We start from the raw sequence: 19,594 nt of genomic DNA on the forward strand, positions 1-19,594 counted from the left end.
GGAACTGTGAGATGATACATTTGTGTTGTTTTAAGCCATTAAGTTTAAAAGGCTTAATGTGCAAATGCTAGGTTGAGAAAATACCAGGCTCAACCAGTCAATCAGCAAGTGTAAATCCTAACTACCCTAGTCTCTGGTGACAAGAGAAAGCAGAGGGCACAAGTGATTTGGTATAGCAGGGATAGGAAACTAACATGTGTGCTGGTGAAAATTTTGTATTTGCACAGAGCTCACTTCATTCTAAGGAGAGCTCGCGCTCAGAGGCACGATCGGCCTCGGCATCGCTGTGCTTGGCAGCCATACTTCACCTTGTGCCATGGATTGTTTGGCTTGGCCGATCTTTCTCAGGACACTCTCTTTGTCCATTTCACGAATAGCACTCAGCATATTGAATAATCGTCCCTGAATCATGACCTGAAATTGGAGAGAATAATGATTTCAGATTATTAATCGACACATGCTCATTTTGACATTCAACCTAATTCACTTTACCTAATCACACTAAGAGCTGAGATCGCCACCCTGAGTCAGAATTCACAGGGAGCATGGCATGCTACCCTCCCTAGTCTGCGGCTACAGGGACTTCAAGGTCTGAGGAATACTGACTTGCCTGATTACAAAAAAGACCAAGTTGTCATCTGGCCTTGTCCCACCCAATTTATGAGCCTTGATTTTCTCCTGTTTCCAGTGTGGAAAGAATGACTGGTTCTATGTTCTTTCTTCTGGATATATCTGAATAGAAATGCTACCACTGTGCTATTTTCAGAGTTGAAGGATAAACAGCATGGGTGATTCTGTAGCAATGGCACTGTGGGTTATGGGCAATGCTAACTACATACCTCTGAGCTTTGCCTTCAGAGCACATGCTGCTGCAGGTGAATGCTACCTGAGCCCAGAGCTGCGGCTGTGGGGATTATTTATTCCATAATTTACGTTGTTTTCCATTCTGTAAATGACTCTTTCATTTAACACATAAAGCCGCTACTCAGTGCCTTGTCCTGTGCAAGGCACTGGAGATACAGTGAAAAGCAAATAAATGTCCACACAGAGCTGATATCCCAAGTGTGTGTAGGGTACGGAGTGGGATGACAGTAAACACCAAGACAAAAAACCATGATAAATATCCTGAAGAAAATTAGAGGGTAAGTGCCTGAGGCCATGACTGGCTGGCTCTCTTATGCAAGGATAATGAGGGAAGGCCTCTGCCAAGCTTGAATGATGACAGGACAACAATGGAAAGATGTTGGCAAGAGAGTTCTGAGCAGGGGAGACAGCCAGTACAGAGGTCCTGTTGACAGAACACAGGGGACATGGTTAAGGGACAGAGAGAAATCCCTGTGGTCTGGTAGCAGTGATAAAAATTGTGTATTTTATTCTAACTGTTACAGAACATCTCTGGAGGGTTTCAGTAGGGGAGAGGTACCGTCATCTTTTAGCTCTACCAATACAACTCTGGCTGCCATGTGGCACTAAATGTAGGGGGACCTGTGGCCATGGTCCAGGGGAGAGATGGTGGGAGCCTGGTCTGTGGCTGCAGTTGAGGAGATCAGGCTGGGGACACGTCGGCACATAGAACTGACAGGCCCTGCTGTGGCATGTGAGGAACAGGCTTGAGCCATCACTCAGAACAAAGTCATCTGGAACAAAGTCCATCATTGCTGACACCCTTTTCTGGGAGGGAGGGCTTGATGCAGAAGGACCAAGGTGGTCCCATTAGCAACAAGCCAGCCTGGCCAGTCTCTTCCTGTTGCCTATTGTGCTTTCCTCGGGAGCGCAACTTTGTGCTGCCTCTTACCACTATCCTCCCTGCCCTGAGCCTGTTGTGGTGGTCCCTGCTTGCACATATGCAAAGACCACCCAGGGAAAGCCTCACCAGGGACGCTGGCTCTTGGGCCCTGGAGGCTGGTGGGTAAGCGAGGGACACGGGGACTTGGAGGCTGGTAAGTAGGTCCCTAAGGCAGTGAGCTCTGCCTCCCTCTACCTAGACTGTTGCCAGTCCGGGATGAGAAGACTGCTTGAAAGATAAGCTGTAACACCAACATCTGGAGTCTCTTAAACGTATTCATTCATTTGATCCTCACAACAACCCTGCGAGACAGGTCTCATTATTCTCCTCAGCATTCAGGTGAGGAAACTAAGGCACTGTAGTTATGTAACTTGCCCAGGATCAGAAAGTGCAAGGAAGCAGCACCAGGAATTAGTGCAGGCAGTCTGTTCCACAGCCCAGGCTCTATCCACTGCTATCCTTGGCTTCGGGTGTGGCCCTGCCCACCAGGGAAGCCACACACGAGTGACAGAGACGAGAGACTTATAGGCAGCATACGAAGCACATGGCACCACGGAGGTCCCTAAGTACTAAAGCGTGCAAAGACAGCCTCTTGCAGGAAAAGTGGACACAGGCTGGCCCAAGGACAGGTGCGGGCCCATGGAGCAGAGCTGGGGAGGCACTGTAGTTAGAGCTGAGAGCAGATTCACAGGATTGTAGCAGGGAATGAGCACGACTTGTGTGGCAGACCAGACAGGGACAATGAGAGGACAGGGGCAGCTAGAGAGGTGTGGCTGCGGCCAGACCAGGGGTCACATGACACCCTTTACCGGCATGAGAGGATCAGAAGTCTTCATTTTATCCTGTTAACAGAAGCCACTGGAGGACCAGCATGAGGTGGGGAAGCCATAGAAGGAGATGACACCTCTGAAAGGTAGGCATTAAGCCTGGATGCTAGAGGCATGATCTCTCAGGCATTCTCCATTGTTCTCCCTAGAAGTAACTGATCAATATCCCATTGTTACTCATAATAGCCGAAAGGTGAAAACAACGGAAGCTTTCATCAACTGATGAATGGATAAAGAAAATATGGTCTATCTATGCAATAGAATATTATTCAGCCATAAAAAGGAATGAAGTATTAATACATGCTAAAACATGTACAAACCTAGGAAATAAGTTATATGAAAGAAGCAGTTACCAAAAGCCATGTATTGAATGTTTAAGGTGATGGATATGGTGATTATCTTGATTTGATCCTTATACAATGTATACATGCATTGAAACATCACACTGTGCCCCATAAATATGTATAAATATTATGTGTCAATTATAAATTTAAAAATTGAATTTTTAAAAGGCTGCAAATTGTATGATTCCATTTATATGAAATGCCCAGAAAAGGTAAATCCATAGAGACAGAAAGTAAATTATTGGTTGCCAGGAGGGTGTGGGGAGTGCCTGAAAATGGGCACCAAATTTCCTTTTGAGGTGATAAAAATGTTCTAAAATTAGATAGGGGTGATGGCTGCCAAGTTCTATAAATATACTAAAAGCGACTGAACTGTACACTTTACAAGGGTGAATTTTATGGCATGTAAATTGTATCTCAATAAAATGTTATCAAACCACCATTGCTTGATTTCCTTATGCTGATGAGCAAACACATCAACGTTTCCAGCTGGTGTTGAGACTTACCTTGCGTGCTACTTGTTGAAAGCGTCTTTGTGCCCTGGATCTGCTGAGCCAAGTGTTATTAATGAGTGGGTCAAAATTAGGATGGAATTCCTTGATTTTCTGTGAATATAAAATATAGGCATATTTTACATTTAAATTTTAACTCCTGTCATAAACATTTAATAAAAACTTTTTAGAATTTGATGCCAAATTGTTATTTATTTGTTGTATTACTTAGTGAGCATTTATTTATTAAGCACTCTTAGTGTACACAGCATTATAAGGAATACTTCTTGAGTTGGGGGCCAAAAGTGGAAGATAAGGGTTTTAAGAAACTTACAGTCTAGTTAGGAATGCTCAAGCAAACACATGTGACTTTGAGAAATAATAAAGTCACCAATCCTATGTGGTGGTGCTGGCAGTGCATCCAGAATTGAGAGGTGTGGGCTGTGAGATCCCCTGGCTGGGAAGAAGGACTGCTTTACTCAGCCCTGAATGCCTAGTGCTGACATATATATTGTCCCACATGTGCCTGCATGTCCTGGGCACCAGTGTGTCTAAATTAGTAAATGAATAAGGAGAAAAGAGAGCCTGGGGGCATAGTGAGGCTGGCCAGAGCCTGAGGTTCAGTCTCTGTAGGTTTTTGAATAAGGAAATGATATAACAAAGCCATCAGAAGGGAATCAGTCTTACTTTGGCATATGCCATGAGCTGCAGAGGAGAGAAAAGAGGAGCAGGCATACAGACAGAAAAACCTGTTGGATTAGTCATGGGAGATACCTGAAGGTTGGACTCTGGTATGGCCCATGGAAGAGCTATTGGCAAGACTTTGTGGCCAAAAGAAATGTGATGAGGAGGAGGATAGGGATAAATGAGGTAAAAATAATTCAGATATGGCAAAACCAGCAGAGAAAAGTGAGAATGATGGAGGTGGGAGATTAGAATTTTTTCATTGTTAAAATCAAAAGTTAGGGTTTTAACAAGTGATATGGTTTGGCTGTGTCCCCACCCAAATCTCATCTTGAATTGTAGTTCTCATAATCAACGTGTGTTGTGAGAGGGACTAGAGATAATTGAATCATGGGGGCAGCTTCCCCCATTCTGTTCTCATAATAGTGAGTTAGTTCTCAAGAGATCTGATGGTTTTTGTAAGGGGCTTCTCCCTTTGCTTCGTTCTCATTCTTCTCACTCCTGCAGCCATGTGAAGAACGATGTGTTTGCATCCCTTTCTGCTATAATTGTAAGTTTCCTGAGGCCTTCCCGGCCATGTGGAACTGTGAGACAATTAAACCTCTTTCATTTATAAATTACCCAGCCTTAGGCATTTCGTCATAGCAGAGTAAAAATGAAGTAATACAGTAAATTGGTACCAGGAGTGGGGTGCTACTATAAAGCTACTAAAAAATGTGGAAGGAACTTTGGAACTAGGTAACAGGCAGAGGTGGCTGGAACAGTTTGCAGGGCTCAGAAGAAGATAGGAAAATGTGAGAAACTTTGGAACTTCCTACAGACCTGTTGAGTGGTTTTGCCCAAAATGCTGATAGTGATATGGACAATGAGGTCCAGACTGAGGTGGCCTCAGGTGGAGATGAGGAACTCGCTGGGAACTAGAATGAAGGTGACTCTTGCTTTGTTTTAGCAAAGAGACTGGGGGCATTTTGTCCCTGCCCTAGATAGCTGTGGAACTTTGAACTTGAAAGACATGATATAGGGTATCTGGCAGTAATTTCTAAATAGCGAAGTGTTCAAGAGGTGACTTTGGTGCTGTCAAAAGTATTCAGTTTTATGTATTCACAAGATATGGTTTGGAATTGGAACTTATGCTTAAAAGGGAAGCAAAGCATATAAGTCTGAAAAATTTGCAGCCTGATAATGTGATATTAAAAAAAAAAAAAAACCATTTTCTGAGAAGAAATTCAAGCCGGCTGCAGAAATTTGCATAAGTAATGAGGAACCAATGTTAATTGCCAAGACAAAGGGAAAAATGTCTCCAGGGCATGTCAGAAGTCTTCACACCAGCCCCTCCCATTATAGGTCTGGAGACCTAGGAGGAAAAAACGGTTTTGTGGGCCAGACCCAGGGTCTTGATGCTTTGTGCAGTCTTGGGACTCAGTGCCCTGTGGCCCAGCCGTAGCTAAAAGGGGCCAATGTACAGCTCAGGCCATGGTTGCAGAGGGTGAAAGCCTTAAGTCTTGGCAGCTTTCACATGGTGTTGAGCCTGTGGGTGCACAAAAGTCCAGAAATGAGATTTGGGAAACTCTGCCTAAATTTCTGAGGATGTATGGCAATGCTTGGATGTCCAGGCAGAATTTCAGTGCAGGGGTGAAGCCCTCATAGAGAACCTCTACCAGAGCAGTACAAAGGGAAATGTAGGGTTGGACCCCCCATACAGAGTCCCCACTGGGGCACTGCCTAGTGGAGCTGTGAGAAGAGGGCTGCCACCCTCCAGATCCCAGAATGGTAGATCCACTGACAGCTTGCACTGAGCACCTGGAAAAGCCACAGTCACTGAATGCCAGCCTGAGAAAGTAGCTGGGAGAGGGGCTGTACCCTGCAAAGCCACAGGAGCAAAGCAGCCCAAGGCTATGGGAGCCCACCTGCCCACCTCATGCATCAGCATGACCTGGATGTGAGACATGGAGTCAAAGTAGATCATTTTGGATCTTTAAGGTTTAATGACTTCCCTCTTGAATTTCTGACTTTCATGGGGCCTGTAGCCCCTTTGTTTTGGCCAATTTCTCCCATTTGGAATGGGTATATTTACCCATTGCCTGTACCCCCATTGTATCTAGTAAGTAACTAACTTGCTTTTGATTTTACAGGCTAATAGGTTGAAGGGACTTGCCTTGTCTCAGACGAGACTTTGGACAGAGGCTGAGTTAATGCTGGAATAAGTTAAGACTTTGGGGGACTGCTGGAAGGCCGTGATTGTATTTTGAACTGTGAGGACATGAGATTTGAAGGACCAGTGGTGGAATAATATGGTTTGGCTCTGTCCCCAACCAAATCTCATCTTGAATTGTAGTTCCCATAATGCCCACATGTCATGGGAGGGACCAGGTGGAGACAAATGGATCATCTTATAAAACCATTAGATCTTGTGAAAACTGACTAACTCACCATCTCCTGTTCTCAAGATAGTGAGTTAGTTTTCACAAGATCTAATGGTTTTATAGGAGGCTTCCTTCTTGGGTAGGTTTTTATTCTTCTCATTCCTGCCACCATGTAAAGAAGAATGTCCTCTTCTGCCATGATTATAAGTTTCTGGAGCCCTCTCCAGCCATTCAGAACTGCAAGTCAATTAAGCCTCTTTCCTTTATAAATTATCAAGCCTTGGGTAATTCTTCATAGATGTGTAAAAATGAACTAGTATTACAAGACAGAGACAATCAGGTGGATGGGACCACTGTACTCATTTTATATTTGAGCACACTAAGGCACCAGTCAAGAGGCTTGCCAAGGTCCCCTATCTGTCATACAGCTGGAACTAGAACTCTGGCTTCTTACTTCTGGTTTTGTATCCTTTCTACCAAGGGACGGGGGACAATGAACAGAGGCCCAGGGACCCACCTTGAGGACCTGCGGACAGGGGCTTAGAGAATGAAGGGAAACAAAAAAGGAGACCCAAAATGAGAAAGCAGAGGGATGAGAATGGGTGGCCAAAGTATGCAATGCTGTTCATTTCAAGAGAAACACGAATTACATGTTTTGATGGTTTACTTGCAAAAACATGGTAAAAACCACTCTGAAATGTATGCAAATTAAAAAGTATTAAATATCTCTTGGTAAAGGACTTCTATAAAATTGTTTAGCATTAGAAAACAAGCATCTAAAGAACTTCCAATAATCAGCTTCTAAATAAAGGAAAGTTACCCACCTCTTCTCGATTGCGAATGACCCGTTTCTGGTTAACTTCTGTTTTAAGTCGCTGAAATTCCTCATCCAAAATAGGATCTCCTCTATCTAGCTGGGTTTTTAATCATCAAAAGAATTTAAGTTGAATATAAATGCATAAAACTTTGTCTTTAAAACTTGTAGAAACCCATTAAGCAATTGGCCAAATCCACCCGTGACGTTCCCGTTGAAAGTGGTGAAACACAAGTAGGTAAAAAAGATCATTATGATCACACTGTTTAAACACAGGGAGCTCTGATTGAAGCACAGACTTGATATCTTTTTTTAATAACTAAAAGATAGTGTCTTTGGAAATTATTTCCAAGACACTTAACATTCATAGAAAGAATTTTAAGAAACTGTGTAACTATGGCAGTATGCAGATTTCATAAAAAAGACATTTAACGTCCCAGTAAAGTCTTAAGCTCCTCACAGTTGATTATTCAGGCATCAGGTTTTAAGGAAGGAATGTGGGGATTCCTCCCTTCTCCTGGGTAGTGGAAGCTGACAGGTCCTCCTGGGCCAGAAAACGACCTGTGGCTCCCCAGATGTGAGTGACCCCAGGCTGCTCCCCTTGCCTTACCTGCCTCCTTCCCTGATGGGGCCTAGGTCATTTTTCTCATTCCCAGGATCCAACAGTGACTCCTGGGGCAGGCTGGCTGGGCTGGGGTAAGTGTCTATACATGTCTGCCCACGTGGGAAAGGGGACTTGCATATTCCGCAGATGATATTAGTTTTTGCTTCTCTGTGTGTTCTGTTATTTGTTTGTTGGGTAACTTCAAAAACCAGCTTGGCTCTTAAGTACACTGTTTATAAGCATTTTAAAAGACTTACTTGGAAAAAATCTATTCTGATCATCACATTAATACCCTACTCAGAAATAAGAGAGATGTGTTATTGTCACCAGGGTGGTGAGCTACCTAGCTCTGATTGGCACATATTGGGAAGTTGAGTTTGAGACTGTGTACATGAAGTTCAAAAGACAGATTTCATGGGGAGCCCCAGACCCCCACCAGCATTAAGAGTAAAATAAAATAGGCAATTTAAAAAAGGGACTGGTAGATAGGTCATTAGCTAGAATAATGACAAGGGAGATTTATTATATCTTTATTAAGACATTGCTTATTTGACGATGAGTAAAAGCTCATCATCCTTGAGGGCTGTGCCACTCTGAGGCCAACTCCCTCCTTCCCCAACCATTTCTTCCCTTTGTTTCTGCCATGTGCCTCCAGGAGTTCCTTGCCACTGGGTCACCTGCCAGGACTCAGCTCTCAGATGAAATCCCCTGGACACAGAGAATGGGGCCCCTGAGATACTTGGTCTCCCATATTCCAGGGCATCTGGGCTGCCTGCTTATCCTCCTTGCCCCAGGAGCCATGCTAAGGATGGGACTGCTTCTTGGCTGTCACTGCCTGCAGCCACAGCCTCAATGCCCACAATGACTGATCTGGGGATGTCTGTGCCAACTTCATCTTTAAAAAGGTTAGAAAACAGCATTCCATTGTGGGCTTGACAGAAAATACTTGATGTTTTGTTTTTAAGAGAGCATGCAAAGAATCTGAACAGTGAGAACTAAATTTAAATGCCAATTTAGAACGTGCTTTTTCTCAATGCAAAGATTTACCAATGTAATGATTTTATATTCTTTTGCTTGTCTTATGAAAAATGAAGAAAAATAAGAAAGAATATTTAAATTTATTTAAATATCTAGGTGAACTCCAAATCTAGAAAGAGAAGTATATTCTCTATGAGAAACATGTTCATATCTAACAAGAAACACTTTTCCTCAATCCCTCCCACTCACTGCTATGAAGTCAGTCTACATGAACCTTGCATTCCCTAGCTCAAATGTCTGTGTTACGGGTGGAATTGTGTCCCTTCAAAATTCTCACGTTGAAGCCTTAACCCCCAGAACTCAGCATGTGATCGTATTTAGAAACGGAGTCTTTAAAGAAGTGACCAAGTTAAAATGAGTCTGTCAGAGTGGGTCTTAATCCAGTGTGACTGGTGTCCTTATAACAGAGGAGATTAGGACAGACACACAGGAAGACCACATGAAGATGTGAGGAGAAGGTGGCCACCGATAAGCCAAGGAGAGAGGTCAGGAACAGATCCTTCACTCATGGCTCTCGGAAAGAATCTACCATGCTGGATCTTGGATCCGTGAGAAAATAAATTTCTGTTGTTTTAAGTCACACAGTCTGTGTGATACTTTGTTATGGCAGCCTGAGCCAACTAATACAATATGTGATCATTCTGTAAGTCCTACCAATTAAGTTCAGACACAGAGCACCAGCCGACTCCTGTCTCCTCTGGCCAATGGCTATCCTGTGTTTTAGCCACTATGGACTTGTCCTCAGTGTTCTCTGCACCTGCTGTGTAGGTAACAACCATCTTCAAAGCATGGTGAGGTCATGGGTGTTGCACAGTCCCACAGTTCACATCCCTGAACCTACAGGTGCTACCTTGGCACCCCAGGTGTGGCCCCACTCCCCTCAGCCCAGTTTCCCTTTTTCTGCATAGCCCCTTTGAGGATCTCTGACTTGGGACTGTCATTTGCATCTGTCTCTGATGTGGCTCCTGGTTACCAACTTTGGGTCTCTTTTGTCTTCATGCTCTGGAGATCATGGGACAGAGAACCCCAGCTCAAAATTCCAGCTTGAATTTGAGCCATTCCCTCCATGTGAATGCCTTTGTTCTCTTTGCTACTTTTCAAAAACTTATATGATGTCTCCCAGGAAGCATTCCAATCAGATGAGTTCTCTCTCCTTTCTGGCTTCTGAATCCTTACAATACTTAGTATAGGTCTCTGGTGACATTTATAGCCAGTCTTGATTTATGGTTGACAATTTACTTGTCATCAGCCTTTCCCATTCCCAATTTAACTGAGGGTTTTCTTCCCCTGGCATCTTGCATATAGTAGGAATTTAAAAACATCTAGTGAAACAAAAGATAGCAAATTAGCAGTAACTCTGACCTTATATTTGGCGCATGCTCTTTGCCACTCCTCAGTAAGCTCTTTTTTAAGTTTAAAAGACATAGGATCTTTACCAAGGTGCACCTGCCTGGGGAAGAAAAAAAACAGTGTCCAGAACCCATCAGAATACCAGAGTCAACATTAGGATGGAACATCTTCACTATATTCCACAACTGAAAAGGAACACTGAGATGCTGGAGAGAGAACACATGGGAGAGAGAAGTTACAGAGGCTTCAGCAACGTAACGAAGATGAATAATGTGTTCTACAAAGTGAAGCTTACTTTAAATATTTATGAATAACAACATCTGGATGCTTAACCTCCTAAGTCATTAGGGAAATACAAATCAAAGCCACAACAATACACCCCTTTACACCCATCGGGACAGCAATGATGGTGATGATGGTAATAATGGAAAATAACAGGTATTGCGGAGCAAGTGGAGAAACCGTAACCCTCAGATGTTGCTGGTGGGAATGTAAAACGGTTCAGGCACCACAGAAAACAGTTTGGTGGTGCCACAAAAAGTTAAACAGAGTTACCATATGACCCAGCAATTCCACTCCTAGATATACACCTAAGAGAACTGAAATGATATGGTCACATAGAAGAGTGCATATAAATGTTCATAGCAGCATTATTCACAATAGTCAAAAAGTGGGAACTACTGAAATATCCACTAACAGGTGAATGAATAAGCAAAATGTTGCACATCCATTCAATGGGATATTATTCAGCTGTAAAAAGGAATGCAATATTAACACATGTTATGATGTGAATGAATCTTAAAAACATGTTAAGTGGAAGAAGTCAGTCACAAAAGACCATGTATTCTGTGATTCCCTTTATGTGAAATGTCCAGAGTGGGCAAATCCATAGAGACTGAAAGTAGATTAGTGGTTGCCAGCAGCTCCTGGGAGTGGGGAATGGGGAGTGACTGATAATGGGCATGGGGTTTCTTTTTCTGCTGATGCCAGTGTTCTGGAATTGGGTAGTGGTGGCGGTCATGCAACACTGTGGATTTGCTAAAAAATCTCTGCACTATATACTTTAAACTGGTTACAATGATGAATTCTATCACAATTTAAAGAAACTAATATGCAGTGTATTCACCACGAGACCCAGCACATGTCTTAAATAAATAATAGTTATGATTTTTAAAGTGGAGGACGAAGGGTGTTCTGGAGAACTGTTTTAGGTTAGAGGAGACCAAAGGGACATGAAAACTAAATACAAATGGTATGATCTTTGCACCCTAGATACCTCTCTCCAAAAACAAAAACAAAAACAAAAACAAACCAGGTATAGGCTGGGCTTGGTGGCTTATGCCTGTAATCCCAGAAATTTGGAGGTCAGGGGTGGTGGATCACTTGAGGCCAGGAGTTTGAGACCAGCTTGGGCAACATGGCGAAACCCTGTCTCTATTTTATTTATATAAAATTTAAAATAAATATTTAAAATACATTAAATATTTAAAATAAATATTTAAAAAAGACCAGGTACGAAGTACATTTTGGAGCAACTGGCTAAATCTGCCTAGACACTGATTATTAGACAATATTATTGTATCAGTGTGAAATCCATTGGAAGTGATTACAGTAATGTTGGAGAATGTCTTTGTTCTTGGGAGCTACATGCTGAAGTCTTTTAGGGTGAAGCTGCCCAATATCTCCAATTTATCTGTAAGTGGCTCAGGTGGAAAATGGCGTATGTGGGTGTATGTGTGCATGTATGAGGAGTAATGGAAGTGCATGTGTCTTAATGTGAACAGTTAGTGAACCAAGGTCAAGTGTATGTGGGTTTAAGATCCTTCAACATAAAAAGTTGGGAAAAACATTAAAAGAACAACACAGCACTCAGAATAGGATTGGAGATGCTGTGTTGAAGAATTGGACTACTTACTTCAAGTCCGATACAGAGATGCATAGAAAGAACACACCAGTGTTGACAGTGGTCACTGGTCATTGCCGAGTCATGGCATCACTGTGATTTTTTTCCTTCTCTATATGTAAAAAAACCATGTTTTCAGGTTTCCTACAATGATAACCTACCTGTTTTTCATGATAGGGACAAGGTATTTTTAAAAATAAAATTTTCAGTTCCCTGGAGTACTTCCCATTAACTGAGGAGGGGCCATAACTATAGACTTAAGTTGAAGCAGGAGGGATTTCTGATGGAAACAAGGGCCAATCCCCTCGAGACAGTGGGGCAACCCAGAGGGCAACTTCAGAGGGCTCCAGCTGAGGGTGTGCTCTCATGCGTCGGGAATGGTGGAGGCTGGGTCCTGGGGTAGGCAGCCTCTCAATGAACTCTCCAAGAGTCTTTTTTTTTTCTTCAGCCCAGTTTACTTTAGGTCAAGCATGGTGGCTCATACCTATAATTTCAGCACTTTGGGAGGTCAAGACAGGAGGATCACTTGAGCCCAGGGGTTTGGGTTGCACCTGGACAACATAGTGAGACCTTATCTCTAAAAAAAAAAAAAAAATTAGCCAGGCATGGTGGCATGCACCTGTGCTCCCAGCTACTTGGGAGGCTGAAGTGGGAGGATCACTTGAGGCTGGGAGGCTGGGGCTGCAGCTGGCCATGATGTGACACTGCACTCCAGGTGGGTTGACAGAGTGACACCCTTTCTCAAAAAAACGAGTTTACTTTTCAGCTAAATCTGTACACATGCATAAGCTTGGTCTGATCTGGTTAAAAAAAATTGGAAAAGTGTTCTAATTTGGGCAGAGAAACACAAGAATTCTCACATCTGAGTTTTAAAATCTCCCCAGAGCCTTACCCTACTGGCCTACCCAGAAGGCCCCTGGTGCACACAGCCCAAGGCACAGGGGCTCCTGGGGAGGTGGAGGGTGATGAGGGTGAGATCTGGGGTGTCCAAGACACCCAGATCTGTCCTGGGGTGAGGGGGTGCCAGCAGCAGTAACCAGCAGGACCAGGGAGCATCTCCCACAATTCACTCCAGTCCTGCCGCCGTCTGGATACATTTAGGAAAGAGCGTGGTTTGGTCACATGTATTTATTTGCAGCAGAAACTTCCTACTGAAATAGATGGACCACTGGCAGAGAAACAATCATCAAATTCTCCAAAGTACCTAAAAGGTTATTACATTTCACTGTCTCTCATTTATAAAATATCATCTAAGAACAACTGTACTGCCACTTGATACAAATAATTGCTCAATATTTACCACTTAAGATGATTTTCCATCTCTTCATGAATGTCCTGTCTGACTTTCTGTTCAAAGAGTGCCTCCTTCATCTGTCTTGTTTTTGAAATTTCAGTGCCTTGATCCAAAACTGAAGGCAGGAGCAGACAATGTTTATACCAGTAATCAAATTGGAATCATTTGCAGAGAGAAAAACACATTTCTAATGGCAAGGCATAACAACAGTCTAACTGAATTTTGCTGTTTGTAGGTAAGCAATGGGACAAGCAATAACTCTTTCATATTCTGCTCAGGGGCTGCTTTATGGCCAGTCAACTGGTTACCTTCTCTTAATTCTTTAATCTTCAGTTTTCCTGGTTCTTGGTTTAAAACAGTTGCCACAGCAAATGGATTTGATAAATCTACCGGAAATCTCAGGTTCTGGTACTCAATTTCCTAAGAGACCAAATCAGTAGGGAAATCAGTTACTCTGCTGCTCTGTCACCCCTTCATCACACTGAGGACAAGGCCCGCCGTACCTTCACCTTCTGAAGCTTTGGCTTCACTGGTGGTCGGTGAAAATATATATGCTTCATTGCTTTTTCTGGAGGAACGTTTACTTTTTTAGAAAGGGTATTCAACCTTTCAAACTCTTCTAATCTATAGGTTAAAACAAATGTTAAATTAGTAAATAAGTCATTATCTCAAGGTCCCTAACTTTTTTTGTTTTTTGAGACGGAGTCTTGCTCTGTCACCAGGCTGGAGGGCAGTGGCCCAATCTCGGCTCACTGCAACCTCCGCCTCCTGGGTTCAAGCGATTCTTCTGCCTCAGCCTCCTGAGTAGCTAGGACCACAGGCATGTGCCACCATGCCTGGCTAATTTTTTTTTTGTATTTTTAGTAGAGACGGGGTTTCACCGTGTTGGCCAGGATGGTCTCCATCTCTTGACCTTGTGACCCGCCCGCCTTGGCCTCCCAAAGTGCTGGGATTACAGGTGTGAACCACTGGGTCCCTAATTTTTTATATTCCTTCTGATAACACCACAACTTGAAGTCCCTTATTATATCTAAACTGAAAGTAAATGTGTACCCCAACAGTGGCCTACTAAAATAAATGTGATGTCACTGTATTAGAGTATAATCAGAGCTATCAAAAGAGCCCACCAATGGTTGTTGTGCCTTATATTCTTAAAGAACGTAATGACTGAAAACATGACATGCTGAAAATGGTCTCATGGTCTAGCATAATCCATTTCTAGCCTGTTGGTTTTTCAATAGCTAGGTTTATTACATTTAAAAAAAATCTTACCTTGATTTATCTTCCTAGTAAAAGAATGATTATAGCAATTGTTTGTAGCAAGATGTTTCAAAAAGAGATTCAGACTAATGTTTGGGATCTTTTCTGTCACTAGAAACTGACTTTGGACGTGGGTAGTGAGAGACAGTACAGCTAACAGCCCACAGAAGCTATTCGGGCTATCTATTATGAGGGGCAGTAGAACGGTGTTCTATTCAGAAATGCTACTTATGAAGCATTTCATTTTTAGAAATTATTTTTATCTTAATAGTTCTATTTTTCTGCAACACAAAGTAAAGTTACGATTTTGAAAATCACCATTTTTAAATTTATTTGTTCAATACCAATTTGGCATAATAGTTTAGGTAAAACTGAAGTTACATATCAAGCATTTCTTTAAGCAAGGATGTGTGGACAATTGTTTTACAGGATAAACACTTGTTTTCCATGACAATATAAAAATAAGAAAAAAAAGGTGCACATTTTCTCACTCTGACAGTTAATATGCATTTGCTGAGCACCCACTGAACAGGCCTGTTGCATTATATGGAACGTATGTTAGCAACCTCAAATTTAATGTCTGTCATGTAAGAGCATCCTTATAACCCAGGGCATGGGACAACCTGTCCCTTGGTGAGACTCACTCCCACTGACATGCTCTGACGTTCACTACTTAGCCAGGTAGTGAACTGCAGTTCAGCATCTCCATCTCAGTGAAGCTTTGACACCACTTCTGCTGTTAAATACTGGGAAGCAACAAAAAATCACTACCGGAGCAACAGTGCACCAGTAGTAATCAGTGGAAAAACGTGTCCCTTAAAAATCCCTTTTTCTTGTTTCTTCCCTTCTTGTCAGAAGCAACTCCTGCTACTAGCATAGACATGTTCTATATTTCTGTTTTCAAGTATATTTTATGTCGGCTCATCATTTTAAATAAGTTTTTGATGACATTCTGTTATAAGAAAGACAGAATGGAAGAAAAGAACACTTGGATTTTGATAAAGGGCTAAGAATAAACAAAAACACTGCAAAGACGCCATACGGTAAGGCCATGTTGGGATAGCACGTTCCGGTGAAGACACATTCGTATGGTTGAGAGTTGAACTGTGAAATCCATAACTGCATTTTGATTTGTGCAGTCCCATACTGAAAGGGTGTAAACGTAATAGTCACAGTCGTCTTCCCATCAGCTGGAATTATTCCTGAGAGGAAAGAAGTGAGAAAATGTGATGCCCTCTCTTCTTGCCAAGGCCAGTCACAGAGGCTGACACACATACAAATACAGCTGACCCTTGGACAATGCGGAGGTTAGGGGTGCTAACTCCCCACACAGTTGAAAATCCACATATAATTTTTGGCTCCCCCAAAAGTTAACAGCCTACTGTTGACCAGAAGCCTTAATGATAACATAAAGTCATTTAACACACATTTTATGTGTTATATGTATTATTTACTATAAACCAGAGAAAAGAAAATGTCATTACGGAAATTATAAGGAAGAGAAAATACATTTGTTATTCATTAAGTGGAAGTGGATCATCACAAAGGGGGGTCTTTGTTCTCCTTGTCTTCATGTTGAGTAGGCTGAGGAGGAGGAGGAAGAGAAGGGGTTGATCTTGCTGTCTCAAGGGTGGCAGCAGCAGAAGAGGTGGAGGAGGTGGAAGAAGAGGCAGGCACACTCAGTTTAATTTTTATTGAAAAAAAATCTGAATGTAAGTGGACCCATGCAGTTCAAACCCATGTCATTCAAGGGTCAACTGTACATTCTTCCCATGCTAAGCACAAGTACAGTATTTCCATTATCCTTATGTAGCTTTTTCATTAAATACCTGTGAATCAACTTCTCCATGTTTACATGATCTTATTTACTACTACATTAATCCTTTACAGTCATTATTTAATTGTGTCACTTCTATAAATATATACATATCAATCTGCATTAGTGATTCCGACATGAATTCCCAGAACTATCATCTGTAAGCAAATTACCAGATGTCAATATTAATGCTGTAAGCAACAGGAAAAGCTAGGAACATACATGCAAGTTTGTGTCCAAATGATTCAGTTCTTTTTTGTGTAATTTGATTCTCTCCTTTCAAATCTTTAGAGTCTACTGCTATTCTCCCCAGAGTCAAATATCACACCATGCCTAATTCCTCTTTTGCATCTCTGGTGCCAACAGGGCTTGGAACATAGTAAGTGCTAACAAATTTGGAGAGAAAAAGAGAAGAAAGGATCAATGTTATTTATTTATTTATTTACTTACTTACTTATTGCTGTCCCCAACTGGAATGTAAACTGGAGGACGAATGTTCTCTCTGACTTCCACCGAAGGCTCCTAGGTTTGCTTTCTAGATGAGACCACCTGCCCCGGTGTATCTGGTCCTCTGACTGTCCCTGTGGAGGCCTCACACAGTCCCCCATGAGTGCCTGGCATGCCCTCCTTTGCATCCACCGCTTCTCTGCTTCCTGAATCTTGTGCTCCCCTCCCTTCTCCCTGTGATCAATCACATGGGCCTCCCCTTCACCCATTCATGTGAGTGCTTGCTGTGTGCCAGGCACTGTTTTAGGCACTTGAGATACAGCAAACAAAACAAATACCAGATCTCACAGTTTATATTCTATCTGGGGACAGCAAAACATAAATAAATGAACAAATGAACATAAAATACAAAGTCAAGACATGAATACCAACAGGGCATGGGAAAGCAAGTGGGTGGAAAGGAAAGGGCCTCCTGGTGAGGAAAGGTGGGAGCGGGGTCCGAGAAGTAGAGGGCCTTGGTTCTAATCCCTTATTACTGGCTCCTGCTGCCTTGAGCTTGGCACTTGCAATTCCCTGGGCCTGAAGAGTTCTCTCTCCAGATTTCCTTTTAGCTTCATCCTGCTCTCTGAAATTGTCACATTTACCATCTGCCTTCTCCTAGACTGTAAATTTTAGGAAAGCAGGCACCTGCTCATTACTGCATTCCCAGCTCAATAAATTCTTGTTGAACGAGTGAATGAACCCAAACTTGAAAGCCTATATCAACCTACATACAAAGTCCCCCTGCCGCTCCCTCCACAGGAACCTTCTGCCAACCCTACTGAACTCGTGTACCCTGATTTGTAACCTTTTGAAGTTTCCCTGTCTCCCAACTGGATCACAAGCCCGGAAGGCAGACACCAGCCCCATACCGTTTTTATCTTCCTAGATCCCCAGCACAGTGCTTCAGAAATAGGTCTCCATCAATTTCCTAAGAACAGAAGTGAAACTGTTTCAATGATACCCGCTAGTTACCCTAGAATCCACTGCAGGGAAGAGGGAATCAGCAGAAGAGCTTGGGTCCGTGAGCCAACCTAAGACCAGCTGGATAGAAAATGTGATTCTCCATCATGTGTGGGGCTTCAATACTTTGACCACCCACTTGGTCAGAAAATAGCCCCCTTTAACCTATATATTCATGTGAGGCTCTAAAATAAGAACATTCTATTGCTCCTGCTCTAGCTCATTAACTGAAAAAAAAAAAATCAAGGACAAGCTCTGGAAGCAAGGATTAATGTTTGCCTTGACCTGGTTGATTTATTTTTAAGTGCTGCCAGCTCAGACCTAATACATAAAGCACACTGTTAAGGTGTAGTCTAGGCAACCAGAATACACTGCCTTTTCCACTAACAGGATGTCAGTTAACACAGGGAGCAGTGGATTGTCAAATGTTAGCAGCTGTAAAAGGTGTGCCAAGGAGTTACAGTTTACTGCTCAGCAGAAACAAACAGTGGGACAAAGGAGAGTATGTTCTATGTTTTTTAAAGTGAGAAGGGTACCCCCCAGCCCCCTCATTCAAAAAAAAAGCCCAAATTGCTCTTTCATGTTTCAGGTCAATTTCAGATCACCATCCTTAACATACCCAGGGGTAATGTTGAATCACAACATGGAAGGTGGTGAGCAGAGACAGAGAGGAGAGCAAAAAACTCAGAAATCAACTGAAGGTTAAGAGAACCCTAGTTTATCAATATGATGGGTATCATAAAGAAAAAGTAACAGCACTGGAAAATAGTATCATGGTAAATCAAGTCACGAGGAACTACCACTGTGTCTTCACTGGAACTACAATTATATAAAGCATGTGCTTAAATATGAAAAGTTATTAAAAGGAGATGGAAAAATAAAAGCACATTACTTGTATGGCCGTGAGGCCCAGGATGGGGATTGTTTTTTAAAATTTCTTCTTTCCCATGTCCAGATACTGTCACAACATTGTACTGACACTGTAAAATTATTTAATTTTAAAATAATTTTTTCTTCAAAGATCTCAGAAAGTACAGATCACTCTGTCTAAATTGTCACAGAGCCATTCGATCCACATACCTAAGGTGTTATTGAGACAGAATAGGGTCTGGAGGCAGGGAACCTAAGGCTGATTCATGCTCCACACCTAGGTAACAAAAAAAAATGGAGGCTACTCCCTGTGTTTACACTTTGTGTGGCAGATGGGAAATTGAAAGTATCTCTGATTGATAGCAGAAAGCAACCAAAGCATAGGAGTCTAAGTTTGTAACTTTACGTCAGCCTCTGACTGTGGGACACTACTTCATGTCCATGGGGTGTACACCAAGTAACCAATGGGAAACCTCTAGAGGGTATTTAAACCCAGAAAATTCTATAATGGAGCTCTTGAGCCCCTATGCTTGCTGGTTCCCCCCTGTGAAGTGTACTTTTGCTTTCAGTAAATTTCTACTTTTGTTGCCTCATTCTTTCCTTGCTTTGTGTATTTTGTCCAATTCCTTGTTTAGAACGCCAAGAACCTGGGCACCCGCTACTGGTAACGTTATAAGTATTGATTTTAATATTCTAAGATT

At 42.4% G+C, this 19,594-nt stretch overlaps 1 protein-coding gene across 4 annotated transcripts in view; it reads right to left on the reverse strand.

Annotated features, from left to right (window-relative positions):
• The window catches only part of CFAP221 (cilia and flagella associated protein 221), a 109,290-nt gene that overhangs the window by 37,509 nt on the left and 52,187 nt on the right, over positions 1-19,594 (reverse strand). For all 4 annotated transcript variants that reach the window (XM_032250637.1, XM_032250635.1, XM_032250638.1 and 1 more), the window contains 8 exons: positions 15,801-15,960; positions 14,002-14,122; positions 13,807-13,918; positions 13,505-13,613; positions 10,314-10,401; positions 7,320-7,409; positions 3,464-3,562; positions 309-414 (listed from right to left, as the gene is read on the reverse strand). In XM_032250637.1, coding sequence (XP_032106528.1) covers positions 309-414; positions 3,464-3,562; positions 7,320-7,409; positions 10,314-10,401; positions 13,505-13,613; positions 13,807-13,918; positions 14,002-14,122; positions 15,801-15,960 — 885 coding nt within the window. The remainder of the gene's footprint in view (positions 1-308; positions 415-3,463; positions 3,563-7,319; positions 7,410-10,313; positions 10,402-13,504; positions 13,614-13,806; positions 13,919-14,001; positions 14,123-15,800; positions 15,961-19,594) is intronic.

The sequence above is a fragment of the Sapajus apella genome, unplaced genomic scaffold (assembly GCF_009761245.1).
Source record: "Sapajus apella isolate SASKATOON/1434 unplaced genomic scaffold, GSC_monkey_1.0 scaffold72, whole genome shotgun sequence".
Classification (NCBI taxonomy): Eukaryota; Metazoa; Chordata; class Mammalia; order Primates; family Cebidae; genus Sapajus; species Sapajus apella.